General features: G+C 39.3%; 1 protein-coding gene across 5 annotated transcripts in view; it reads right to left on the bottom strand.

The window, feature by feature from the left end:
- Nucleotides 1-2,059: 2,059 nt before the first annotated feature.
- The window catches only part of arhgap29b (Rho GTPase activating protein 29b), a 43,410-nt gene continuing 21,347 nt past the window's right edge, over nucleotides 2,060-24,122 (bottom strand). The window contains exons 1-21 of one of the 5 annotated variants that reach the window (XM_067453965.1): nucleotides 22,074-23,471; nucleotides 21,061-21,108; nucleotides 19,468-19,540; nucleotides 16,996-17,050; nucleotides 15,988-16,143; nucleotides 15,834-15,898; nucleotides 13,933-14,043; nucleotides 13,762-13,842; nucleotides 13,508-13,675; nucleotides 12,949-13,086; nucleotides 12,253-12,443; nucleotides 11,743-11,915; nucleotides 10,976-11,107; nucleotides 9,572-9,670; nucleotides 8,940-9,103; nucleotides 8,667-8,855; nucleotides 8,439-8,576; nucleotides 6,307-6,533; nucleotides 5,902-6,205; nucleotides 4,463-4,565; nucleotides 2,060-3,839 (exon numbers count right to left, since the gene is read on the bottom strand). In XM_067453965.1, coding sequence (XP_067310066.1) covers nucleotides 2,896-3,839; nucleotides 4,463-4,565; nucleotides 5,902-6,205; nucleotides 6,307-6,533; nucleotides 8,439-8,576; nucleotides 8,667-8,855; nucleotides 8,940-9,103; nucleotides 9,572-9,670; nucleotides 10,976-11,107; nucleotides 11,743-11,915; nucleotides 12,253-12,443; nucleotides 12,949-13,086; nucleotides 13,508-13,675; nucleotides 13,762-13,842; nucleotides 13,933-14,043; nucleotides 15,834-15,898; nucleotides 15,988-16,143; nucleotides 16,996-17,050; nucleotides 19,468-19,524 — 3,495 coding nt within the window. In that variant the 5' untranslated portion in view covers nucleotides 19,525-19,540; nucleotides 21,061-21,108; nucleotides 22,074-23,471 and the 3' untranslated portion in view covers nucleotides 2,060-2,895. Of the gene's footprint in view, nucleotides 3,840-4,462; nucleotides 4,566-5,901; nucleotides 6,206-6,306; nucleotides 6,534-8,438; nucleotides 8,577-8,666; nucleotides 8,856-8,939; nucleotides 9,104-9,571; nucleotides 9,671-10,975; nucleotides 11,108-11,742; nucleotides 11,916-12,252; nucleotides 12,444-12,948; nucleotides 13,087-13,507; nucleotides 13,676-13,761; nucleotides 13,843-13,932; nucleotides 14,044-15,833; nucleotides 15,899-15,987; nucleotides 16,144-16,995; nucleotides 17,051-19,467; nucleotides 19,541-21,011; nucleotides 21,109-21,770; nucleotides 22,026-22,073; nucleotides 23,472-24,122 lie in introns of those variants that run through there. The other 4 variants (XM_067453963.1, XM_067453964.1, XM_067453967.1 and 1 more) reach the window with 4 other exon arrangements.

Below are 24,122 nucleotides of genomic sequence, written 5' to 3'. Positions count from 1 at the left end.
AAAACATTATAATAAAAAGTAGAATAAAATCTTACTGATCATAAACTTTTAAACAGTAGTGTATGAGAAAAATTGTATGCTTACCTCAGTACTGAAAAGATTTGAGTCCCTCAACATTCGTATATAAAGGTACATAATTACAGTCCATGATAGTTGCTGAAACACAACAGCCAAAGTAGCTGCTCCTGACTGACTCAGGTGATACGGCTAATCTGATTGCCTTAATCTGCAGGGTTAAAATGGCCATCAGCAAAGCCCTCCATTTTAACATGACTACACTTTATTGACATGAATGTGGTGGATTGATGGTGCATCAGGAGACACTAATAATGTGTTGCGTTATATTATTTATTATATGGACATTTGGAGAATGTGTGCTATATTTTATATCTTCTATTTTTGTTTCTGTCGGATGAGTCAGAGCTGAGCGGCTCAGTGCTGGAGCTCAGGTGACATGCCTAATTAGGGATGAGGAGGGACAGAGTCTGTTCTGGACAGTTACAGATACACATGGAGTGAAGACAATAGGCAAGAACACCTTCTGTGAACAGGTCACTGACTCGGCCTCCCCCTGAAATACAGCAGCTAAACTAACTGTTGACATTGAATATTGAACATGCTCACCGGATTAAATCATAATAAAGTGGTGGGGACTGATACAGGATAGTATTTATATTTTGTGTGGGGATATTGCGAAATTCACCGATCAGGCATAACATTATGGCCAGTGAAGTGAACTGATTATCTCTCCATCAAGGCACCTGTTAGTGGGTGGGATATATCCGGCAGCAAGGTAACATTTTGTCCTTCTTGAGGTGTTAGAAGAAGGAAAAATGGACAAGCGTAAGGATTTGAGTACGTTTGAGAAGGGCCAAATTGTGATGACAAGACTATCAAAAGTGGTCCAAGGAAGGAACAGTGGTGAACTGGCGACAGAGTCATGGGTGGCCAAGGCTCATTAATGCACATGGAGGGCGAAGGTTGGCCCGTGTGTTCTGATCAAACAGACGAGCTACAGCAGCTCAAGAAGTTAATGCTGGTTCTGATTGAAACATGTCAGAATACACAGTGCATCGCAGTTTGTTGCGTATGGGGCTGTATAGCTGCAGACAAGTCAGGGTGCCCATGGGCACGTGAGCATCAGAATTGGACTACGGCGCAATGGAAGAAGGTGGCCTGGTCTGATAGATCACGTTTTCTTTGATGCCCGGGGGTGTGTACATCACTAACCTGGGGAACACATGGCACCATGATGCACTATGGGAAGAAGGCAACGTGGTGGAGGTATTGTGAAGCTTAAGGCAGGATTATGCTGGGAAACTTTGGGTCCTGCCACCCATGTGGATGTTACTTTGACACATACCAACTACCGAAGCATTGTTGCAGACCATGTACACCCAACAGCAACAGTATTCCCTGGTGGCTGTGGTCTCCTCCAGCAAGACAATGCATCCTGCCACAAAGCAAAAATGGTTCAGGAATGGTTTGAGGAGCACAAGTTTGAGGTGTTGATTTGGAGTGAGATTTGGGGAATTTGGAGGACAAACAAGCATTTGTGGGATGTGCTGAACAAACACGTCCAATCCATGGAGAACCCACCTCGCATATTATAGGACTTGGGGGATCTGCTGATCAGCTGTATTCAATAAACAAACATGCTAACTAGTTTTAGTTATCAATAACACTGGGATAGACTCGAACAATACAGTGACGACAGTACTTTTTTGATTTGGACCAGAAATATAGCTAGTAACCTAGAAACCACTCACCCTATTTACTGCATAGTTACATGATGGCATGCACTTGAAACACCTGAGCGAATGCATAATAATGCCCTGGCAACACCCTAGCATCACAGAGACCCATCATATTTAATTCTGAAAATTAAATTTTAAAAATGTAAGTCTTAATTTAAGTCTAAAATTATAATAAGACAAATAATATAATAATGCAAAAAATATAATAATGCAAATGGACAAAACAAGAAAAAAGGGCAGAAAATATAAAACTAGTTTTAACTAAATATTTAATCTGCAAACATGTTGCACGTCTTCAAGAATTGTTGGTATGTTTATCGTATGTTTATGGCAGCAGGTTATGTCTACAACAAATGCATATATAACAGAAACAAATGCACTTACACAGCCTAAACCACGCAAGGGCAGAAGTGTTTCTGAGAGACAAACTATAAAACAAAACAAAAAACAGCCAGCAGTAACTATTACATCATGTCAAGGCAGTGATGATGCAGTGGTTAGGCTTAGCAAGTGCATCACAATGAGCAGGTTGGAATACATTTATAGACAATACTATACACACTCGTGTTCAGTTCATACAATTATTACACAGACCTTCTGGTTTGAATAACACATCAATATAACTGATTATTTAATGATATAGAAGTATCTCTTGACCATCTTATCACAGTGAAGGAGATAATGAGAAACATTTGGCATGAACGTTCAGAAACAATAAACAAAAAAAAAGTGCTCACTTAAAGTTAAGTGAATGTCACAAATGTTTTGGACCTTTGCTGATTTTTTCCGGCTCAAACTGTAGCTTAAATGGACATTAACAAACAGCTAGTAATCCAAAAAAAAAAAAAATCATGGAGACGTTTCACCCCTCCTGTAATATTTTTGCCCTTTCTCAAAGGGATATTAAAACAATTTCATATATACAATATGGCACAAAATAAGACACAGAGATACATACATATAAAGCCGTAGACATATCTACGAGAAAATAAAATTTGTGTAACATTGTGAGGACTGGAGGAATCAGTCATTGTGTCACATATCTGGAGAATACTGTACCAAGCGTGACAAAAACTGCCCTAGAGAACAGATTTGGCCCTTTTTTTAACAGCCAGGTTTTTTTTTAATTTTTTTTAGTTTAAACAAAATGTGCCTCTCGCTGCTCCAGCTCGTGCATACGCCGACTGCGTCTCTGATAGAGGGGTTTGGCGTCTGTTGGGCTGAGCTCCTCCACACTGGAGCCTGGAGACTGAGGCGGCGAGAGTGTGATGGGGCTTAGCGAATCGCTTTCCGAAAGTCCTTCTTCCGCTCCTCCTGATACAGTGCTGGTCACTGTTGTAAAAGTCGGCTTGGCCGTTAGAGTAATAGTCACCGGTGTTGTTGGCGTGGTGGGGGGCGTTGTCACCGCTGCAGAGACTGTTGCAACATTTGACGTGGCTGCTGTTGTTAATATGGTAATGGCTGTTGTGTAAACAGCTCCTGTGGTAGTGGTTGGTGCTGCTGAAACGTTTTTTGACAGCGAGTCGAATGACCTGAATTGGCTTCCTGACGGAGGTCTATAGAACGTTCCGGAAGGTGGTTTGAGTGTCCGTGGCGCTCGGAAGGATATTGGAGCCCCGCTGGACTGGCTTGTACCATCTTTTTTAGCAGCAATGCTGTGGGGTACGACACTAATTTCAGACTGTTTTGGCACACCAGAAGGTGGCAGGTTGGCCACTATCATTGCAGTTCTGGGTGTCACATCGTAATGTCTATACTGCCTGTCCCATGTCCTCCTCAGTGTCTGAGTGTCTATGAAGGGGTTCCTGTAATAGTTTGAGAGTCGTGGTGTCAAAGGCTTCTCCGGTTCAGTGGTCTCCTGAATGGCGGCAGGCGAGTGTTCGTGCTCCACCGTGTTGCGGCTGTTGCGCTCATTGAGTAGTCGGTCCACGGGCATGCTGATGGGTCGAGACACCGGCTTGGAACGCTGGGGACGCAGCTGCACCAATCGGCTGCTGGCACTGGGCCGGCTGAACATAGATATGGACTTTTGCATGTCCACAGGAGCGGAGTCAACCCCATTTATATCTGAGCCCTCAGCCGCTGGAGAGAAAAAAAATTATCTTAAACTTAATTTATACAAACTATTAATTCAAAATAAACTCTCAGCAATCTCTTAATACATTTAAAATCTGAATAGGACTTTCGCGTTTCCTGGTCAGTTTTGACCCAGTGGAACACAAGTTTATAAAACAGTCTTAACTTAATATTTTTTCTAAACTAAAATCATATTGTATATAAAAAATTAAAATAAAATAAAAGCTGTATAAAAATAAACTTCTAATAGTAAATGCAAAGAGCTTTGAATGTTATTACCATGTTATTACTATAATTACACTTTTTTTTTATAAATGAAAACAATTTTAAATTTAAACAGCTTGATGCAGGTGTTTATTGCAATATTCATGATAAAATCTATTTGAATATATCATTATGTGAAGTTTATAAGAACACATCTGAGAATTTAAATCAATAGATTTAATTACATTATTTAGAATTTATAACTCCTCAAAACAGTCCAAATTTATTAATTAAATGTATTATTATATTATAAATTATCCGTATTATTACAATGATTTCAAACAAGATATAAACTACTTTTCATGCTGCCATGGTCAGTTTCGACCATCATTTTACCAAAGGTGAGCAAAGACACTCATACTAACCAGGTGTTTGTGCTCTATCAACCTCGGTCTTCCTCTCCGTCAAATCCTCCATAAGCTGTGCAGAGGTAATCACAGACGAGTGTCTTTTGTAGACTTTCGCACTCTGTGTGAAGAATAAACACAGATTACATATCACAAATGCTAATACTTCCGAAAAATGTCCTTAAAGGGTTAGTTCACCCAAAAAATACATTTGTCATTAATTACTCACCCTAATGTCGTTCCACACCCATAGGACCTCCGTTCATCTTCAGAACACAGTTTAAGATATTTTATATTTAGTCAGAGAGCTTTCTGTCTCTCCATTAAAAACGTATGCACAGTATATACTGTCCCTTTCCAGAAGGACCAGAAAGGTAATAAAAACATCATCAAAGTAGTCAATATGTGAAGCATCGAATATACATTTTGATACCAAAATAACAAAAACTAAAACTTTATTCAGCATGTCTTCACTTTCGTGTTTGTTTCCAATCGACATTCGCAACTGCACAGTCTCCCTCAGACTATAAACGAAGCTCGCGTGCACCAGATAACACGTCAGCAGCGTCACTGCGCAGACGAGAACGCGGATTGGAAACAAATGCGGAAGAGAAGACAATATTGAATATGGTCGTAGTTTTTGTTATTTTGGGACCAAAATGTCTTTTCGATGCTTCACGAGATTCAAACTAACCCACAGATGTCACATATGGACTACTTTGATGATGTTTTTATTCCCTTTCTGGTGCATACGTTTTTAATGGAGAGACAGAAAGCTCTTAGCCTAGAAATCTAGACGCACCCTAGCGGCAGCAAATCTAATCTGCCCGTGAGTGTTGTCTAGCAACTCTCAATACCCTTCTGAGTTGTAATCGCCTAACTCTTGCTGGGCCAATCACATCGTGTATAAAGTCGGTGGGCGGGGCCATAATGACGACAGCCGAGTTGCGTTTGCGTGCTTCTAGTAAACACAGAAACTGGCGAACGGCGGCCTTTCGAATCAGCTTTGACCGCGACTCTGGAAGATTTGGAGTTATGCTTTCCTCTGAGAAAAGAACGGCACTGAAGTTATTCGGAGTTCGGAGTTTTGTCGACCGGATACGGCGAATGTTTAATCTATCAACAAGCTCTGTTTCACCTTCGTTGCTCTGGTTGGTGTAGAGCTATCCTATCGCGTGCAGAGGGAGTTTGAAAGACAACCGTTTATCCCGCTTCTCAGATTGAGCCGTCAATGGTGAGTTTCCAGACCAAACATCTTGATGTGGGTCTGGCTTGTCATGCTAGAAAGCTCTCTGACTAAATATAAAATATCTTAAACTGTGTTCCGAAGATGAACAGAGGTCTTACGGGTGTGGAGCGACATTAGGGTGAGTCATTAATGACATAGTTCACCCAAAAATGAAAATTAACCCTATAAAGCAAGTGAGGTCTAGTTTCCGTTCTCTGGCCCATCTCACCTCTTTGATATCCATTAGAGATCGGGAGTTGCGGCTGAGTTTTGGCTCCTTGTCTTGGACGTTGGGCACAATGGAAGCATGTGATGCTGTAGGACTGGTGGGAGACACAGGGCTGAGCGGGACATCAAAGATCATCTGGTGGTAATTGATGAGCAGTTCCACCATGCGGGCTTGGTGGGGGTAGTCAACCAGAGATGACAGTGACACTTCAGCCTCCAACTGCCTGGGCTTGATGAGCGTGGGACCGAAGATGATCCCCAGGTTACTAGCTGTCATCTTGTTCTCCTCAGATTGCTCTGTTACTCTGTAGAACAATGTTTGGGAGTGGTGGATTTATATTTCAGTCTCAAGCAACCAGCAGTTTTATTTTACAGATGCTTATGTTTATGGTTTGTGTTAGCATACCTGTGCAGATGTGTGATGAGGAACTGTAGGGTTTTGTAATGGGCTGCAGGTAGATGGCGAAGGAGGTCTCTAATTTTGAAAAGAACTCTTTTAAGCTCAATGCTGAGGCACAACTGCTCCCCTGGTGATTTCTCTTTAGCAGAGTCAGTCTCATCCATGTTCTGAGTCTCTTTTGCCAGCCCAATGACATCATTATAATACCGATACAGAATCAATGGCTCTGGCAACTGAAAAACAATTTTATTTTTTAGGCTTTGTAAAACAAAAGGTTTTAAACGAGAAAAGCAATACGAGCCTATAGTGTGGAACAGTGCCTCCTCACTTTTACAGCAACGTTAGCTCCATAATTATATTTTCCATTCAATCTCCCATAGGGATTTTTGAAAAAGTCTATGTTAAAGCATAAGCTATGAACCAAGCCAACCAGCTATGAGGTGAACCATAACATTACAAACTTTGATTTGAAACAAATGTATGCGAAAATCTGCCAAAATTCAAAAGGTACCATATAAGACTGTATTATATTTAACAGCTTAGTAATAGAAAGAATTACAATCCTATGAAGCATTGTGAACCGCATAATCAAATTAAAAACGATTAAGAAACATAAAACCACTATTTTAAATATGTTAATTATATAATTATATACAGCACATGCAGTGAAACCAAAAATGATTCAGACATCAGATATAATTTGTTTATCTGCCTATCTCGCTAAGCTCTCAAACCACTATATATATATATATATATATATATATATATATATATATATATATATATATATATATATATATATATATATAGGGGCTGTCAATCGATTCAAATATTTAATCGCGATTAATTGCTTGATAGTCATGAGTTAACTTGTGATTTTTATCAGTTGTAAATGTATCTTAAATTAAGTTAACACTCGAATCAACATGGGTATGGACAAATACGCATGCTTTATGCAAATGTAAGTTTATTTTTAGTGAAACCATACTTATTCAATAATATTCAATAATACAGCATGAAGACTAGACATGTACCAAATGTTCATAGATGTTTATCAAATAACTTGCTCTTAAGCCTAAGATTAAAAATTCAGAATAAGCAGTGATTGCTCTCATTTTAAGAATATAAATAAAGGTAGTTTTACACTGGCAGTTTAATTCAGAACAGGGCACAGTTCGAAAAATTGGTAATGTGAAAGCTGTCATGCGGACCTGGGAGCGCACCAGTACCACACCATAACTGGAGGAGGTCCATATTTCACGAGTAGGAATATAGTGTGGCCCCTTTAAGAGCTGCTCATTCCCTATTGAACTGCCGGTATTTTGTGTGTGTGCCTAACTGTGCCGCGATTCACATGAACAGTGTTAGAAACACGGACTCGGGAGCGCTCTTGTTCAGAAAAGTAACCCGTGTATTCGTTTTAGCCAACTGTAATGTATTTAGTTCAATAAAACACATGTACTGCATGCGGTGATGGTGTTAATGACATGAGGGAGAGCGAGCTCGCAGTGGATCGCGCTTGGACTGCAGAGAATATGCTCAGTGTAAAAACGCACTTTTCTTTCGACCTGGAGCCTAATAAAAGTTAAACAGAAAATATGGTAGCTAGTAGACAATAACTGCACTTTTGGTTTAGAATAGTAATGTTAACCCTTTTCTTTCCTTATTAATGTTTGCAGCTGCATCCTTTACGTCTATGGCTTATCTCAATTTCTCCAACTATGGGCTGCCACGGATCATATTGTTTTTGTTTTTTTGCAATACATGTTTCTATAAAAACCAACATATTCAAATCAATAGACTGATACTTATCAATCATTTTGATTGTCATTTACAATGCTTCATGGGAAATTATTTTCCTTATTTGCAATTCTTTACCTTATTAAAATCATTAATTATTCAGGCTTGTAGATTAGTCTTTTTATTTGATTTTCAAATACTTTTTTTGCTTCAAATCAAAGTTTGTAATGTTGTGATTCACATAATAAGCTGGTTGGTTTGGTTCATGGCTCATAACTTTGACTTTGAAAAACAATCTTAAACCATGGACGTCGAAAAAACGGGCGGGCACTGTTGCACTCTAATATGTCAAGTTTCATAAAGACATGATGAAACTGGGATTATTTGTCCAACCACACCTGTCTTAGGTAAAGCTTGAGCACGTTGCTTATGTCATGTGGGTGGAGGTCAGAAAGTTCCACTAAGTCCTTTCCGTTCTCAAAGGCCTGGCACAGCTTTTCCACACGAGACTTCGCCCCATTCACCCGATAAATGCCCTTGTATTGCACCGAAAGTAGGCGTCACTCACAAAATGACTCAAACATTGAATTAAAGCAATTTCTTTCAGTTACATCGTAATTGTTTACCTTAATGTTCAGGGCACGACTCTCGATTTCTGAGGTGCATTTTTTGATGATAAAAGGGATGCCGTCAGGACTGTTCTTAGCTACTTGGGCGAAGTCGATCCCGAACAGGTGCAGTCTGCCCTGAAGTTTCTTATGACCACATTGAATGGCAAGAGTCTCCAGGCATTTCTTATGACAGGCCAAGGAGCACTACGGAACAAAATATTAGAGAATGACAAACGGCTCTCCTGAACAATGTGAACTGAATCAACGTGGGAGTTGTTGATGATGTACCTCTTCACACTCAGCCCCATGGAACACCACCAGACTGTCACACTCTCTGCATTTGGAAGGTGCTCTCAGTTTTCGCAACTTGTGGGTGTGTGCCGCTTTTGACATCTGAGCATTGCGGAAAGGGCCAGGAGAACTGGCCGTTTCCAATACCATCTCAGCAAGGCCTGAGACGAGAGAAGACAATGTTTTTTTTAAACTAATTCCCAAATAGTATTAAAAGACTCTGCTGACCCATCAAAGAAGTTCTGGTCTGGACATGGGGTAATCAAAAGTCTTAAATGTGATGGGAATGTAATGATTATGGTTTGCATTCCGATTTAATGAATGACTCTTTTAGTACTTTTGAGGAAGCACAACCCTCTCTCCATTTCCTCAAATGTAAGTCTAACATTTGTTTACATTCAGCAGTTATTACTGAAATGTAACACTTTTGGTGGAGAGACAGGAACTGTTAACGGTGGCATTTTGCCAATGTCAATACAACACCAAGCCTATCCGTGCAGCTGCACAGAGAGCAAAAACATGGGTGCGAGCAAATCAGCACTTGTGTAATAAACATAAACCTGTGGTGTGTCACCACAAAACCATGAACACGAGACAGCCATTCACACTATTCAGTTTGTTCTACCAACCATTATCTGATGGGAAAGGTGGTTCCCTCTCATCCAGGTCATCTGCAGAAGACATAGTTCCAGTTGAAGGAGTTCTGGGAAGCCTGCGTTTGAAATCCCCTTTAGCACACAAACACACACATTAGATACTTCCATCCTGCAGAACACTTCTCCATCCTGTCCAATGAGAACTAGGTCAACCAATTTACAAACAAAACTTACAAATGTGCCTAAACCAGCAATATTTTAGAGGGACTTCTTTTTAGTACTAAACACATGATAAAATATACAGGGCTCAACAAAAAGAATGGCTGATGCCACTAGACACTAGAGTGAATAAAAAAAACAAAAAACAAAATAGTAGTAGTACATTGTTTAATGTCAGGACAGAATGAATAACTAAATGACTGAATAAATGAAATAAATCAATAAATAGGGGAAATTATTTTTGGCAAGAAACAGGGTGGAATGAACACACATGAATTAGTGTTGTCTAAAGTACCGACCGCGAAACCAAATCGGTAGCCTGGATGCCAGCCGAACTCAGCCCCGCCCACAACATTTGAGGACGGGCGGTTCAATCTGGACTCGATCCATAGAGGAGTGATTATGTCCAAACAGAAACTGTTCGGACCAATGAAATCATAAGGGCGGGCTTTAGGCGATAACGGACAGATGATAAACAGTAACATAAACATGCACGTCATCAAAGGCAGTTAGACTATATTTGTTCAAAACCCAAACGGAGAGTTTGTTTGTATATGCATTCACCTTCACTATTTCTCTCTGAAATGATCATGTTGGTTAGTACTCTGTTTATCCTTAAATTAATGTCTATTCTTTTTTTTTACAACACAGGCAAAGATTTTTTCTTCCAGCGCTGTTGAGCTGTAATTGTAAACACCTCTGACTGGCCATTGTGCTTGTGCGCTCATCGGATGTGCCTGTGATTGGCTACAATGATCAACGCACGGCAGCGGTTCGAAAGAACACGGAAGTGTTTGAAGGTGTTTTGAAAGCGGGAGCAGGAGCGTTTGAAAGCACAAGCAGGCGTCAACCAGCGGACCGGTAGGCTGATAGACGCTCCGTGTCTATCTGTGTAAGCACTCTGTGAAAAGCATTATTGATGTATGTTTACAACATGTTTGTGAAGCACTGATCGTAGTAGCCAATCACAGACCTATTTGATGAGCGCGTGAGCACAATTGCCAGTCAGAGGTGTTTACGATTCCGTTCAACAGCACTCAAATCACCACATTTTTTTAATTTCAGTACCGATTTGATATCGCGGTCGGTACTTCTAACAACACTAATAGGAATAAATAAATAAATAAATAGAAAATGAACACTGATATAAAAAGCCATTTTCAGATGTACCATACTGTGTAACGGATTGTAGGATGAAATGTGCGCCAGAAAAAGCACCTGGACTGGCTGTTGGGGAGTCCATGGAGCGAGACTCGCTGCTTCCCCCAGCACTCTCTGAGTCACTGCACATCCCTCCACCGCCGACACTGCCAGAGCTCCAGGCCTGCTGTGAACCCTGCGTCCTTGACGCTACAACACACAAAATTAACCTCAGAATTAACTTAACTAAATTAGTAATTTTAAATGTTTTTTGGAGAATCAGTCTGAATATTTAATTTCATTTCTTTAGTTTAGCCATCCAGGCTGGATGATCAGGCTGTAACCCAGCAGGCTGCTGATGTCACAGCACCAGGGGCTTTTTGGAAGCAGGGCCTTAATTTTGACTGCTTGCAGGTTGTCCAAACTATGAATGGGCAACGCTGGGCAAAAAACCTACTGTGGACGGACGCGTCAAGCCATAAAACTAATAACCTGTGCAGGAGATTGAAGCTTGCCAAATAAACGTGCCTCATAATTGCAAACATCTCAGGATCTTGTTTAAGTGAAAGGAAAATAAATCTTGGAGTCCAACAAATGACAGTTGAAATGCAGTTGACCCCCAAAGACTTGCTCTATATGTTTGAGCAGCCTGAAGTAGCAACTTTGGCTCAACCAATAGTGTGAGTTTGGGGCAGGATTATCAGTTTGTCCAAAAAATTGTAGAAAGGAAATTCTGTCATTGTTCTCATTCTCATTTTAGTGACACAGAAGTATATCATTGTAAACCTACAAACGTTTAGGTAACCAGCCTAGATCTTTAATGCCTAATATACAACTTTGCTTACCCTGCATGTCTATACTACTATTGGACCGTCTTTCTGCGATCTTGGTCTTGCAGGGTTGTACGGTACACTCGACCTCATCTGCGCTGTGGTTGTCCGCAGAGGTAACAGAACCCTGAGACAAATTCCCATGGGATGAACGGGTGCTGCTCTGAGACCTCTTATGAAGGGACATTCTGGAAAGGAAAAATGCTTGTTAAAGAATGCTTTAGGAAAATACCACAAAAACAGGCTGTGCAAAATCTCTGCTGATTATGAAATGGGTTGCTCAACAGGCAAGCGTGAGATTTGAATTCACTTTAGAGAGATGTGATAGCACAGGTCAGTATGTTTGTACATAGGTGTGATTCAGAGGTCAAGCTGAAAAGCAGAGTTTGCACGGGGCGGCGATTACGGAGACCAGAACACTTGGGTAAACAACACGCCATGACCGACTGCTGCTTCGTTCATCATTCTTCCTGAGGAAGATGCAAACAATGCACGGCTTAAACAGAAATTTGAGTGTGGACTAACCCCGTTTTTGAGGAAGTGGTGATGTCCTGAGACAGAGACTCCAGCCATACTCGCTCTTTAGGCAAGCTGCATACAAACTCAGAGTAGCGCTGGCCTGGCTCATATTTTTTGGCCTGTTCACTTAGAGATTGGTAGTTGACAGACAGAGGCACAGTCTGAGCCTGCTGCATCTGGAACCAGTTCACTGTCACCTACAAGAGTTCAAGAGAATAGTCAGAATGCAATTATAGGACATTTTTTTTAATTATTTTCATGAAGGACTGTTCGATACATGTCATTCAAAAGAATGGGGACAGTAAGATTTCAAAAGTTTATAATGTAACAAGATTTCTGTTTTAAATAAATGCTGTTCTTTTGAACTTATCAAAGAATCCTGAAAACATTTTTATTACCGTTTCCTCAAAAATATTGAGCAGCACAACTGTTTTCAATATTGATTCTTGAGCAGCATATAAGAATATTAGAATGCATTCTGAAGGATCATGTGACACTAAAGCTTTGCCATCACAGGAATAAATTACATTTTAAAATTATATTGAAATTGTAATAATTGTTACACAATATTACTGTTTTGCTGTATTTTTTATCACATAAATGCAGGATTAGTGAGTATATTAGACTTATTTCAAAAACATAAAATCTTACAGACTCCAAACTTTTTAACTGTAGTGTTGTATATGATGAGGTGATACAGACCGCTTTGAGAGTGAGGTCGCATTGGAAGACCAGCTTCCGAATCTGAGCGAGGATTTCACTCTTAGCGTTTGTCAAGCCGACTTGCTTTGCCTCTAGATCAGCCACACAAGCATTATACTGCTCCTGCGCTTCCTCTGCCTACAGTCACCAAAAAAAAACAGACTGAGTCAAACAAAAGCATAATGATTTTACTAGCCTGTTTAAAGCCAGTGTGTCATTAGCAGCACCAAACAGGCTTGGAAAATTTAACAATATATAAAGAGAACTCTCACCCATTTGCTAAGGTCTACTGAGTGGTGTTTATTGTGATGCTATGTAGTTGCTAGAGTTGTTATAGCAGCAGTAATGTTTAGATTATACAGCCACATTTTCAGACAGTACATTGGATGTTAAAAGAAAAGCAAATTAATTCCCACAAACTCTGTTTCTTATTGCCACTTTGATGCCCAGTAAACAAGGACAATAAAGGCCAGGGTGTGTACGTGTTTATGCAGTCTGTTACAGTGTTGGAGTTGAATTTAGACCTTTAAAATGATTTATAGTGCAGTTTCTCAAGTACCTTCTGGAGGGCCTCTTCCTCCACCCTCCGTTTCTTCTCCAGAGTCCTGCCTCCTGCTGTAGGCTGCTCCTCCTCGGTGCGGCTGGTGGAGCTGCGTGCCTTCTCGTACTCCTCTTTCTTCTGCACCTTCAGCAGCCGAGCCTTCTTCAAAGCGTTCTCGGCCTCGCTCTAAAAACACACATGGGTTATTAAGCGCTATCATGCTTAAGAAATGTTAGTGATGAAATTCAAAGAATTCAAGTAATCATAGATACCATTTTCTTCATCTCTCTTTGCCATTGTTCCTTTATCTCTTTCCTTTGCTTGTCCAGATCATTCTTGCGGGCCAGCAGTGGCTATTGGAATTATAGGAATTGAATGAAATTACAGGAAATTATTTGATGGCTAGATAGCTAAAAGTGTACAGAAGAGTCAAATGATTATACCTGCATGAATTTGTTGGTTTGAAGAGCAGCAGACGTTTGGAGCAGAACATGATTGTACTCAATCTCATTTTTAAAGGCAGAGACGTAAATATCCCGGAATGGCATGTAGTCCTTTTAGATAAAGAGACACAGTCACACAATAATGTAACCAACACCATAATAATGTTCAAAAGTTTATGGTCAAGAAGATTGTTTTTATTTTTATTTGAATTCCTGTGATGACAAAGCTGAATTTTACATGAATTGTCACATGGTCCTTTAGAATTCATTCTAATATGCTGATTAGGGATGTCACGGTACCAAAATTCCAGTAGTCGGTACCAATAGCATAAAACTGTTATGGTACTCGGTACCAATTTTGGTACCACAGCAAAATGTTTTTATTTGTATCTTGTTTAACTATTTTGCAAAAATGTTATTAAATTAAATTAAATGTTATTTATTATTTATGATGATAATCATTATAAGTAAATAATACATAAACATTTAAAGGTGCACTATGTAGTATTTTTGCAGTAAAATATCCAAAAACCACTAGGCCGGTGTTATATATTTTGTTCAGTTGAGTACCTACAATATCCCAGAAGTTTCCAACTATTTGTAAATTGTGAGAAAATTGCTATTTTAACTAAGGACAGGGATGTTTCAGTATTGCATTTGAGGGAGTCGCCTGTCAATTGAGTCATATCTGCGTTACCCTTTTATTCGGTTTCGGCTTTTATTTGGCCGGAGTGCTTTACTCTTAGCAGTGTGAACAAGTGAACGCACGGAGTAAAGTCATAACATCGTTTTAAACACAGTTAAACGTATCTAATATGATAAATAGAGCTACATTACCTCGCAATTATAACCGGAAGAGCGGATCTGTGCAGGCGACTGTGTCCCGTCCCGTCATAATAAAAGTCCCGGTATTTGCGAGGCGGGTATTTGTTTAACAATCGCTCCAGCAGCTGTGCTCAGCTCCACAACACTCGGTCCTGCTCTGCTTTAGACTACAGTAACGTTAATAACCGCATACATGAACGTGATTTCTGCCCGAATCCTATTTTCCACCAGCTGTGATGAGAAGACCACATCTCCCAAGATGCTGCGCTCACACTTTGCGTCATCAAACTACAATTTGTTTTGAATAGGCGCCCTCCAGTGGACGGAAAGCTGCATAGTGCACCTTTAAAGGCTTGTATGCTATTTAAAATTAAACATTGTTTATTAAAAAAAAGATCAAGTGAAAAATAAGATGTACGTAATACACGTCTACTTATAATAATAATAATTATTGCATAGAGATGTAGCTAAATCTACAGTACAACAGTAGCCTAAAATATTCTGTCGATTTCTTCATGTTAGACTGAACTTGACGGGTTGCCGTGAAGACCATTGAGTGTGTTCATGATATTACTTTTCTCAAATGAAACAGTAAATTCTCATGAAGTAATGGTTCATGCATTGGTGTCCTCATATAGTGACACACGTTAGTTGGCAGAGACTACAAAGACAGACAGCGAGCGAGCGTCACATGTGTGTGGTATATGTGTGTGCGCATGCATGTGCCCGCACATCGGCACCCGCCATTCACACAGAACATGCAGGAGTAATATTTAAATAGTATTTTGCAGTGTAATATTCACATACACTAGTATATATTCGGCTACAGTCTGGAGCCCTGCGCTTAGATTAACACAGAATTGACTGAACGCAGCTGCAAGTACTGAATATACTCGGGAGTCAGTACGCAAGAAATGCTGGTATCGTCACATTTTTAAAATTTCAGAACCAACTTGGTACTAAAGTACCGGTACTTGTGACATCCCTAATGCTGATTGATGCTGATTTAATGCATCCTTAAAATAATAAAAAACACACTTCATTTTATTAAAACAACATACTAAAAAGGCCATTACCTGCTGACTTGCTACTGCCTTTGCAGATTCTGCCATCTTGGCAAAACTTTTGGCACATTCCATGTCTGTCAAACACAGAGGGACCACATGAAATACTAACAATCAAACCTGAAGACTCAAAACAAGCAGGATCAGGCTTTAAGAATGGACTGACCCAGGCTGAGGCGTTTCTCCACCCAGGCCAACACGTCTTTGGTGTATTTGGACCAGGCCTTGGCATAGAGTAAGGCTGACTCTACTCCACTGTCATTCTTCAGCAGAAGGAGGTCCACCTGCTCCACAGTGGACAGCTCTGGAGATAGAGCATGATCTAAAAACACACAGAACACTGCATATGAAAAAATACACAAACGCTTCACATTGTTTAAAAAGATTGCTGAAAATGCAGAGGTACCCTTTGAAGACATTTATATTTCCTCAACCTCGTCTCTATGCTCTCTAAAACTGTAATTTAAAATCTACTATTAAATGTTACCGCCTTATTTGGTTTATAGGCCAAATGTTACAAGGCAAATTTTACAAGATAGCCTTATTAAAGGCAACGACAGCCCTCAAATTGGTGGCAGACTTGCTTGTAAGAGGAATAAATATTCTCCACCATTCCCATAAGAACGTTTCTAAAACTGAAACTAATCTGTGGTTGCATTAGATGCATGTACGATATATTGCGTGGCATGAGCGTGTGAGATCATCTCATAAAATCTGTGCTTAACCTTCGTCAAATGCACTGACACGCAGCTCAGCTGTGCTGAATCCAAGCACCCCGCCCAATAAGCCACATGTGGTTCCCATTCCTCACACAAACGTCCAAAAAAAACCAAAAGAATGTCAACCATTTGGCAAACAAGAAGAATGTTAGACCATATGAAAAACAACAAAAGTGTGAAGGTATGGGGTGTGTACAGCTCTCTTGTCAATTATGACCTTAGTCAGTACTGCTCATCTGTCTCTCTGTTAGAACAACACCTATCATGTGTGGTTTGTTTAAAGTTAACTTAAAACTCAAAGTTTGCATTTCTGTTCAAGGGCACATGAAATGAGCGATGAGATTCACTGCAACACCTCAACGGCACAAGCCCTCTATCTCTTCTATCACTAAAAACAGAGATAGAAGGATGTAAAAGAAGGCTACATAAAGAAGAAAGAAAGGAAATCCATTTACCTGCCAGATCATTTTGACTGCAGCCCCGTGAATCTTCAGAGAGGGTTTCAAAAGACTAGAGGAGATAAAGGGAAAGATGTTTCACACGGGATGAGAAGGATGATTACAGAGGTGAAGGATGAAAAGGTGCTTCTTTTGAGTGCTTCTCTTTCATCTTGTCTCTCAACATCTAGGTCAATCAAAGCTTGAAACACCCTACTCTTTAAATCACAGGGGCCAGCCAGGTTTCATTATTTTCAAAGACATCTAAACTTAAAGGTAGGGTAGGCATTTTCGGAGAGGCTACCGATAGCAAGCTAGCTTTGAAATCATAAGATCCCACCTCCCGTCAGTATGCCAACTCCAAAACACATGAACGCGCGTAGCCAGAGCAGAGTTTGCAAAGAGTTAATTTACCTCATCTCCAAATCACATAACATTACAATAATAATGAACTTAAACTACTTAAAAGAGCACTGACTGGGTTGGGTTTTTTACGATACAGGTACTAAATCAATCATTTTAAAACAATATCTGTGCCTAAACGGATACTTAAAAAAAATTATAATAACAAAAGAGCCACAAAACGACAGTGGATGATATTAAAGAATGCCTACCACTGTCAAATAATTAATATAAATGTCTTAAAAAGTTTAAAGTATACTTAAATATATAAATAAATACAAAACAACAAGCCACCTAACCCAACTACAATAGGCCTAATTTAACACTAAATAACAGTTACAGTCCTAATAAAAAACAAAGCAGTCATACTTGCCACAAACCAGCTCAAAGTTTCAGCAAATAATTTGATAAATATGACCATATTGCCTTCTCTGGCTAAAGATTTCCATGGCAACATGTCATGACACACCACAGCCACAATAGTGCTGTATGACAGATGCATTGCTTTTATAGTTTTTTTTCTTTTTTTTAAATTCAAAATATTCACAAACTTGTTAACTTAGTGATAAATGCTTTGATATTCTGATTTTCAAATATGTGAATGGGTTTCGTCATTTAAACGATCGTGTTAATTGATCTATAATGTGCAATGGGTGCCGCAATGTTAGTTTGCACCACAAGTCAGAGAATCTGATCTGTCGAATTTACATCACGTAAATTCATCCACATCTCATGAAATACATGAAAGTAAGTGAATGGTGAAATGGGAGAAGAACAGGATAAACTATGTAGTTAACTATATAAAGTATATCTGATATAAATAAGACTGAAAGGATTGTTATTGCTACTTCCATAGACATCATTTAAACTATACATTTATATTTTGCTAATACTTTTTGAATTTAAGGGCATACTTACACTAGGCATTGTTGCCTTGTACAGTGCTTAAGCACAATTGTCCCCCCTCCCCCCTCCCCACTGTCCTGCACTCACATTGCACTTAACGTACCAGGCCGGGGGAGCACACTTATGTCATTCACAATGAAACTGTTTATTTTGAAGAAGACAAGAAAAGCCCTTTTGCCAATAGATTGATCATTTATGCTGTGCAGCTATTTTCACTTGATTGTATTGCACGTATCAGAAGATTATTATGAAGGCAGCTGGCTTTGATGAATGAATTTGCAGCTGCAAACTACATTCTCTGTTTGTCAAGAATCTAAAAACCAGACCCCATATGAACCTAAATGTACTTTAATTAACTGAAAAAACCGAACCAGATTTTAGGTGTCAAACGCGCTTGGGCACGATTTAGATCGCCTAGTGTGAGAACACCCTAAATGTCTGAAACTTTAAATAAGCCTTATGTGGTTGAAAACGCTGAATAGTTGTGATATGTGACAGACGCTGGGCTCATCTGTCTCAGCGCCAGCCAAAGCGCGGAAACATGTTTTCATTTAAGTGGCACAAAAATGAGGCACCGAAATCTGCGTTCTGATTCGCTCCGTTTACATACCGGGTTTCAGTACCGGGCTGCAGATTAATTTCACCATTGATGGTGATGTCCCAGAAATGCATAAATCCGAGTCTGAGGAGGTGAACTGCTCTGAGTAGAACATCTTGGGTTGCCATAAGCTTGTTGTTTTGGTTCAAGAGCAATTGTAAAAGGTGGGGTTCGGTGGGGAGCGTTTCAACCAGTATAACAAAAAGTGTTTCTAAAAAAAAACGTTGCCTGTCCTACTTTACTCAAACTTGTTCTAAAAATATGTTGCTGTTTTTGTTTATAAATCGTGAATACTGCCTCAAATTTCAGTCTGCTTTTCACATAAAGCTATCGTATGGCCCCAGAAGACATAGAACACAGCACACAAGTCATAAGGACTATTTTTATGGTATTTTATACTGGCAGACGTGGTCTCTATGAACTGTTGTTGTGTAGAAAAGAGCTGTTCCTCTGAAAATATAGCACATGGGTATGAACAACATGGGGGTGAGTAAATTACTTTTTGTGTGAACTATTTAAGGACCTTTGAAGGCGCAATTGTGTGACCTGTGTTTTTTAAAAAGGCATTAAAAGTGTTAACTTACACAACTTCTTCTGGCTTGGGGGTACCCCAACCTGGAGCCACTGTCTACATCTCCCATAAGGAAGTCAGACACTCTGAATGGAAAAAGAGGAAGAAAAAAAATACATAATTGATGACACTGCACATAACATGATCATACATAATTCAGTAACGAAATGATGTTCGTTGTCACAAAAAGAATAATCAAATAAAATAAATCACTAAAATAAAAAAATAACAAATATGAACAGTACAAAGGGATAGTCCCATAGATATGTACACGTAGATGCCTCATTCATTTGATCACTCCAGCCATGTCGACACTCCGCCATTTTAGAACGGTCAACACTTCAGATGCTGTCATCTTTTAAATTTAAACAAAAAACAACAACAACAACACTGAGCTGCCTCTGGTTGTAAAACCCGGCATGTTTTAAATTCCCGAAGAAATGGGATAACCGTTCAGAGGTGAGAATGTGTTTTTATAACCTATACTAACTCAATATTACAGGTTTTTCTAATGCATTCTTCATATTATTGTGTTAGTCAGTAGAAATACCAACACATTTCTGCTGTTCAATAAGCGCAACCTACTGTCAGAGAGTGAAATTGCATTTCGTTGTAGTTCAGACGAACACAAAACCGAAAAAGATCGACCATGGTGACCCCTATTTTTATACTACGTGCAGTGTTGTAAATGTTAACTGGTGAATTGATAAGAAGCTATGTGCATTCAAATAATGTATCTATAATATTTATAATCATATTTTAAATTAATTTATAATAATTTATCATTTTAACTCATCTCTGTTCTTAAAAATGTACGGTTAAATGCAGTAATGTAATGTTATCATTTTATAATTATATAATACTTGTATAAATTTTACCATTTTTATAATTTATTTATTTTGATGGCTGATTGGTTGACTGTTTAGGATTTTTCCAATTAACTTGTTTATAATGAGTTCACTGCTTTTATTAAAAGCTAAGAGGGTTCTCTGATGATCAATAATATTTACAAGCTCTTTAACCAATATTTTTAGAACATGCAGAATTAATTATCTGCCATTAAATGATAAACTAAATCCAATAAAATGTTCTGCTTCAGTCTCTTGCATGTATAAATTCATACTTGCATGTGTATAACTATGGTTGTAGACGCATAGGCAAATTTTTTTAAATGTTCACAAAACGCGTTCATGACCGGGTTTGACCGTTCGAAAATGGCGGATGGCTGGTATGGGGCTGAGGAATCTATGTGCATATAAATCTATGGATAGTCTATCAATGGAGGGTCAAAAACCTCTGAGATTTGCATTTCAAAGATGAAAGGAGGTCTTAAGGGATAAAAACAACATAAGGACAAGTATTTTTTGACAGAATTACTATTGTTGGGTGAACCAACCCTTTAAAAGAACAGCAAAAGAACATTTCATTAGCAGTAAGAGGGTGACTACAGAATGCACAGATGAAATGTGCTGTAAAATCACGACATAGAAACTAAAATTAAATCTATACAGATGGAGAGCATAGAATACATTTAGAAGAGAGGGCTACAGTACTCACACATTGCCAAAGGTGAATGCCAAAGTGTCGATCGATGTGTATATCTCACCAAATATTGTCCCTTTGTTTTCGTTATTGACTTCCTTGATGTTCACGCCTGTGGGAAGTGAAAAAACCACATCAGAAGTGCAGCCAAAAGGCACCGAACTTACAGTTCTCATTAGATGATGATAAGAAACTCAGATAGATCTCTCTGCGTTTATGACAATATGAATTTGTTGACAGCTGGGAGCACCACTGTAGCTATTGAGGACAGATGAGCAGAAACAACATTTACTGATAATATATAGTTAACCCATTATATTTACCCATTATTCTTTAAAATCAGACTGGTTTTGAACACTGCGATGTGCAAATTTTTTTTACTTCTACTTCTAGGTTCTTGTGTCTAGAGTCTAATGCTGCAGTAGTCAAGATGTGCTTCCCTAGAGTACAACACAAATGGCGAATTAGTTTGCATGTAAATAAATCAAAGGATGCTTTTCATCATTGTTTCAAGATTACTGATCACCACACAACAAGATTACCCACCACATTGGTGCTAATTTTCCATGTTTGGAGCAGCTAGAAGAGAATGGACATCCTATTGACGTTAAATATGTGACAGACAGCGGGTAAAGTCTCCGAGAGGCAAAACAAATTTGCATTTACCAAGAGCTTCCTGTCTGCTAGCTGAGCCTCCCCTTTACAGGAAACACTGACAAAGCTTGAACTCTCAAAACATTCAGAGGACGTTCAAACAACTTTCACCCAACTTACCAACTCTTTTAACTTGCGCTTGCAGTCATATCCAAGTTTGACAGGGTAAAGCATAGATTAACAAAAGGCAAAACTCCCCCAGAACTTCAGGAACTAACACCACAGCCTAGTTCACAATACAGCTTGACTTCCACTTTTTCCCTGACATACAAGAAAAAGTGACGAGGCCATTTAAAAAAAGCAACCTCTTCAGCTGTTATTTCCAGTTCCGCACAGGCACAATTTTTGATTGGATGCCACACAAAACACAGCGACTGTCGGCAAAGATGGGAATCCCCAACCTCAACTGCCACCCATACTCACAGATACAATGTGAGCAGAGGAGACGGCGCAGGAGAAGAGAGCGAGAGAGGTGCGTGGCTCCTGGTTCATGCCTCTCTGCTTCTGAATGCAGGCGGGCGGTTCAGTGGCCCCTGCAGTGGAACGCTGACTTCTTCCTCAGGACATCCTGCAGTTCCACAACAATGCTTCCACTTCTGCCCCCTTTACAGCTCAAATACGGTTCGGGAATGGCTACATTTAGAAAGTTCTCTCAAAGAAAAAACCTTGAAAGCATTTTTGCATCATTGGACAGACTTCTTTAAAATTCTGTCAATGTGAATAAAAGGAATGGGGGAAAAACTAACAACGATTACTACTATTTACTTGTGGCATTCAAACACATGCAGGTATCACTTTATCAGGTGCAATGAGTCATAAGATAACATCTCCAGATCAGAGGCAAAGATAAAAATACAGTGAATCAGATGCCACTGATTCGCTCTAGACATGGGTGGGGGAAGAAAGAATTTCAATAACTTGAGACACTTGACACTTTTATTGCTGCGCCCCTGAGAGATTCTTCAGCAAAACTATGCAGCATTTTTTTTTTTTTAAGAGAAAGGACCGCATGGACAGAGTGTGATGGAGGGGGAAAAATGTGCATCTGATTTCCTGTAGTTCATAGCATTCCATCAAGAGAAAGAAGGCGGCTGACATGGATGTGGGGTGTTAAAATGCAAGCTGAAGAGTGAGTGGGACGTGCGCACTAGAATGTCAGCCTTACAGGTAACTCGAGGCGGGTCTCTAAGGTGATTGGCCTTTCTTCTCAACATCCCCATTTAAAAAAAGACACAATCCACAGATTATCTTCCTCTGTCAAACTATTCAGACTTCCTTCACAAGAGCCTGTCTTTGTATAAGACACATGGGAGCTCAGAGGGGTCAATGTCCCTCTAGTGGCAAAGGACGATATTCTAGCGGCAACTGTTGAAAGGAATTATGTGGATAACCAATAAGAAACACATTCACATGTCAATATAGCACAGAAATTCTCTGTTCCCTCTTCCCTCAATCTGGACTGTGACCTGGGGCCTGTTCTTTGTACGTGGCTAACTCAGTTAGCTGGATTTGATTGTTGACGATTTGGCTTGATCTCGGATTGTTTGGTTCTTCAAAGCTCATCCTGGACTTGCGGTCATAGCAACAGGTCCGATAGTTTAAACCTGCTCGGGAGCTTATTTCATGTAAACAGGATTAGATTGCATCTTGAGGTGATATTTAAAATCTGTCCCAGCCACTACTACTTCGTTACAAGAGTTCAGTACTGAACCAGGGGCAATAATAATTTAAAATGATAATAAATATAAAAGTATATTTGAAAATAATATTTTAATGTTTTTTTGTAAAATTTGTGTATAATACTATATCACTTGATTGAAAGATTTTTTTTGTGAATTGTGATGGTATAATTACTTTATAGATGTATTGGAGGTTTACACACATTGGCCCTCATTTATCAAAAGTGTGTACACCATATTTCCAGCGTACACCTTGCGTACACCCAAACCCACGGTGACTTTGAGATTTATCAATATGGACGTTGGCGTACGGCACGCTCAAATCCTACGCCAGCTCAGGAGGTGGTGTACGCACGTTTGAGTTAGTGGGAAAATGCGCAGAAAAACAATTCCTAACACCACAAAACGCACTGACAAGATATGCTATATGACCCACTGTTAAAAACCACAAAAACAACATTCATAGTTTATTTTTGTGCAACATGAACGTCAATGTTTAATTTTTGTGACTTTACCAAAGCGTTTGATTTTTAGGCATATGTATTCCTCAGCCTGTGCGCTGTATCTGACGTTTCAGGCCCGTCTGGCCCGGCAGCTGCGCACGGACTGGGACTAAAATAATTCAGACTGACAAAATAATAAAAATGACCTTCTTTTAAATAATAATAAAATCAATAAAAACGACATTCTTCTTCTAAATAACAAGCGTCATTAAGAATAATAATCATAATAATAAAAAGAAGAATCTTACAAATTGTCATGTAATTATTAATGTGAATGAATCTTACTCCAC

The sequence above is a fragment of the Pseudorasbora parva genome, chromosome 9 (genome assembly GCF_024679245.1).
Source record: "Pseudorasbora parva isolate DD20220531a chromosome 9, ASM2467924v1, whole genome shotgun sequence".
Classification (NCBI taxonomy): Eukaryota; Metazoa; Chordata; class Actinopteri; order Cypriniformes; family Gobionidae; genus Pseudorasbora; species Pseudorasbora parva.
The sequence above is the reverse complement of the archived record's forward strand: the minus strand, read 5'-3'. Positions and strand labels throughout refer to the sequence as shown.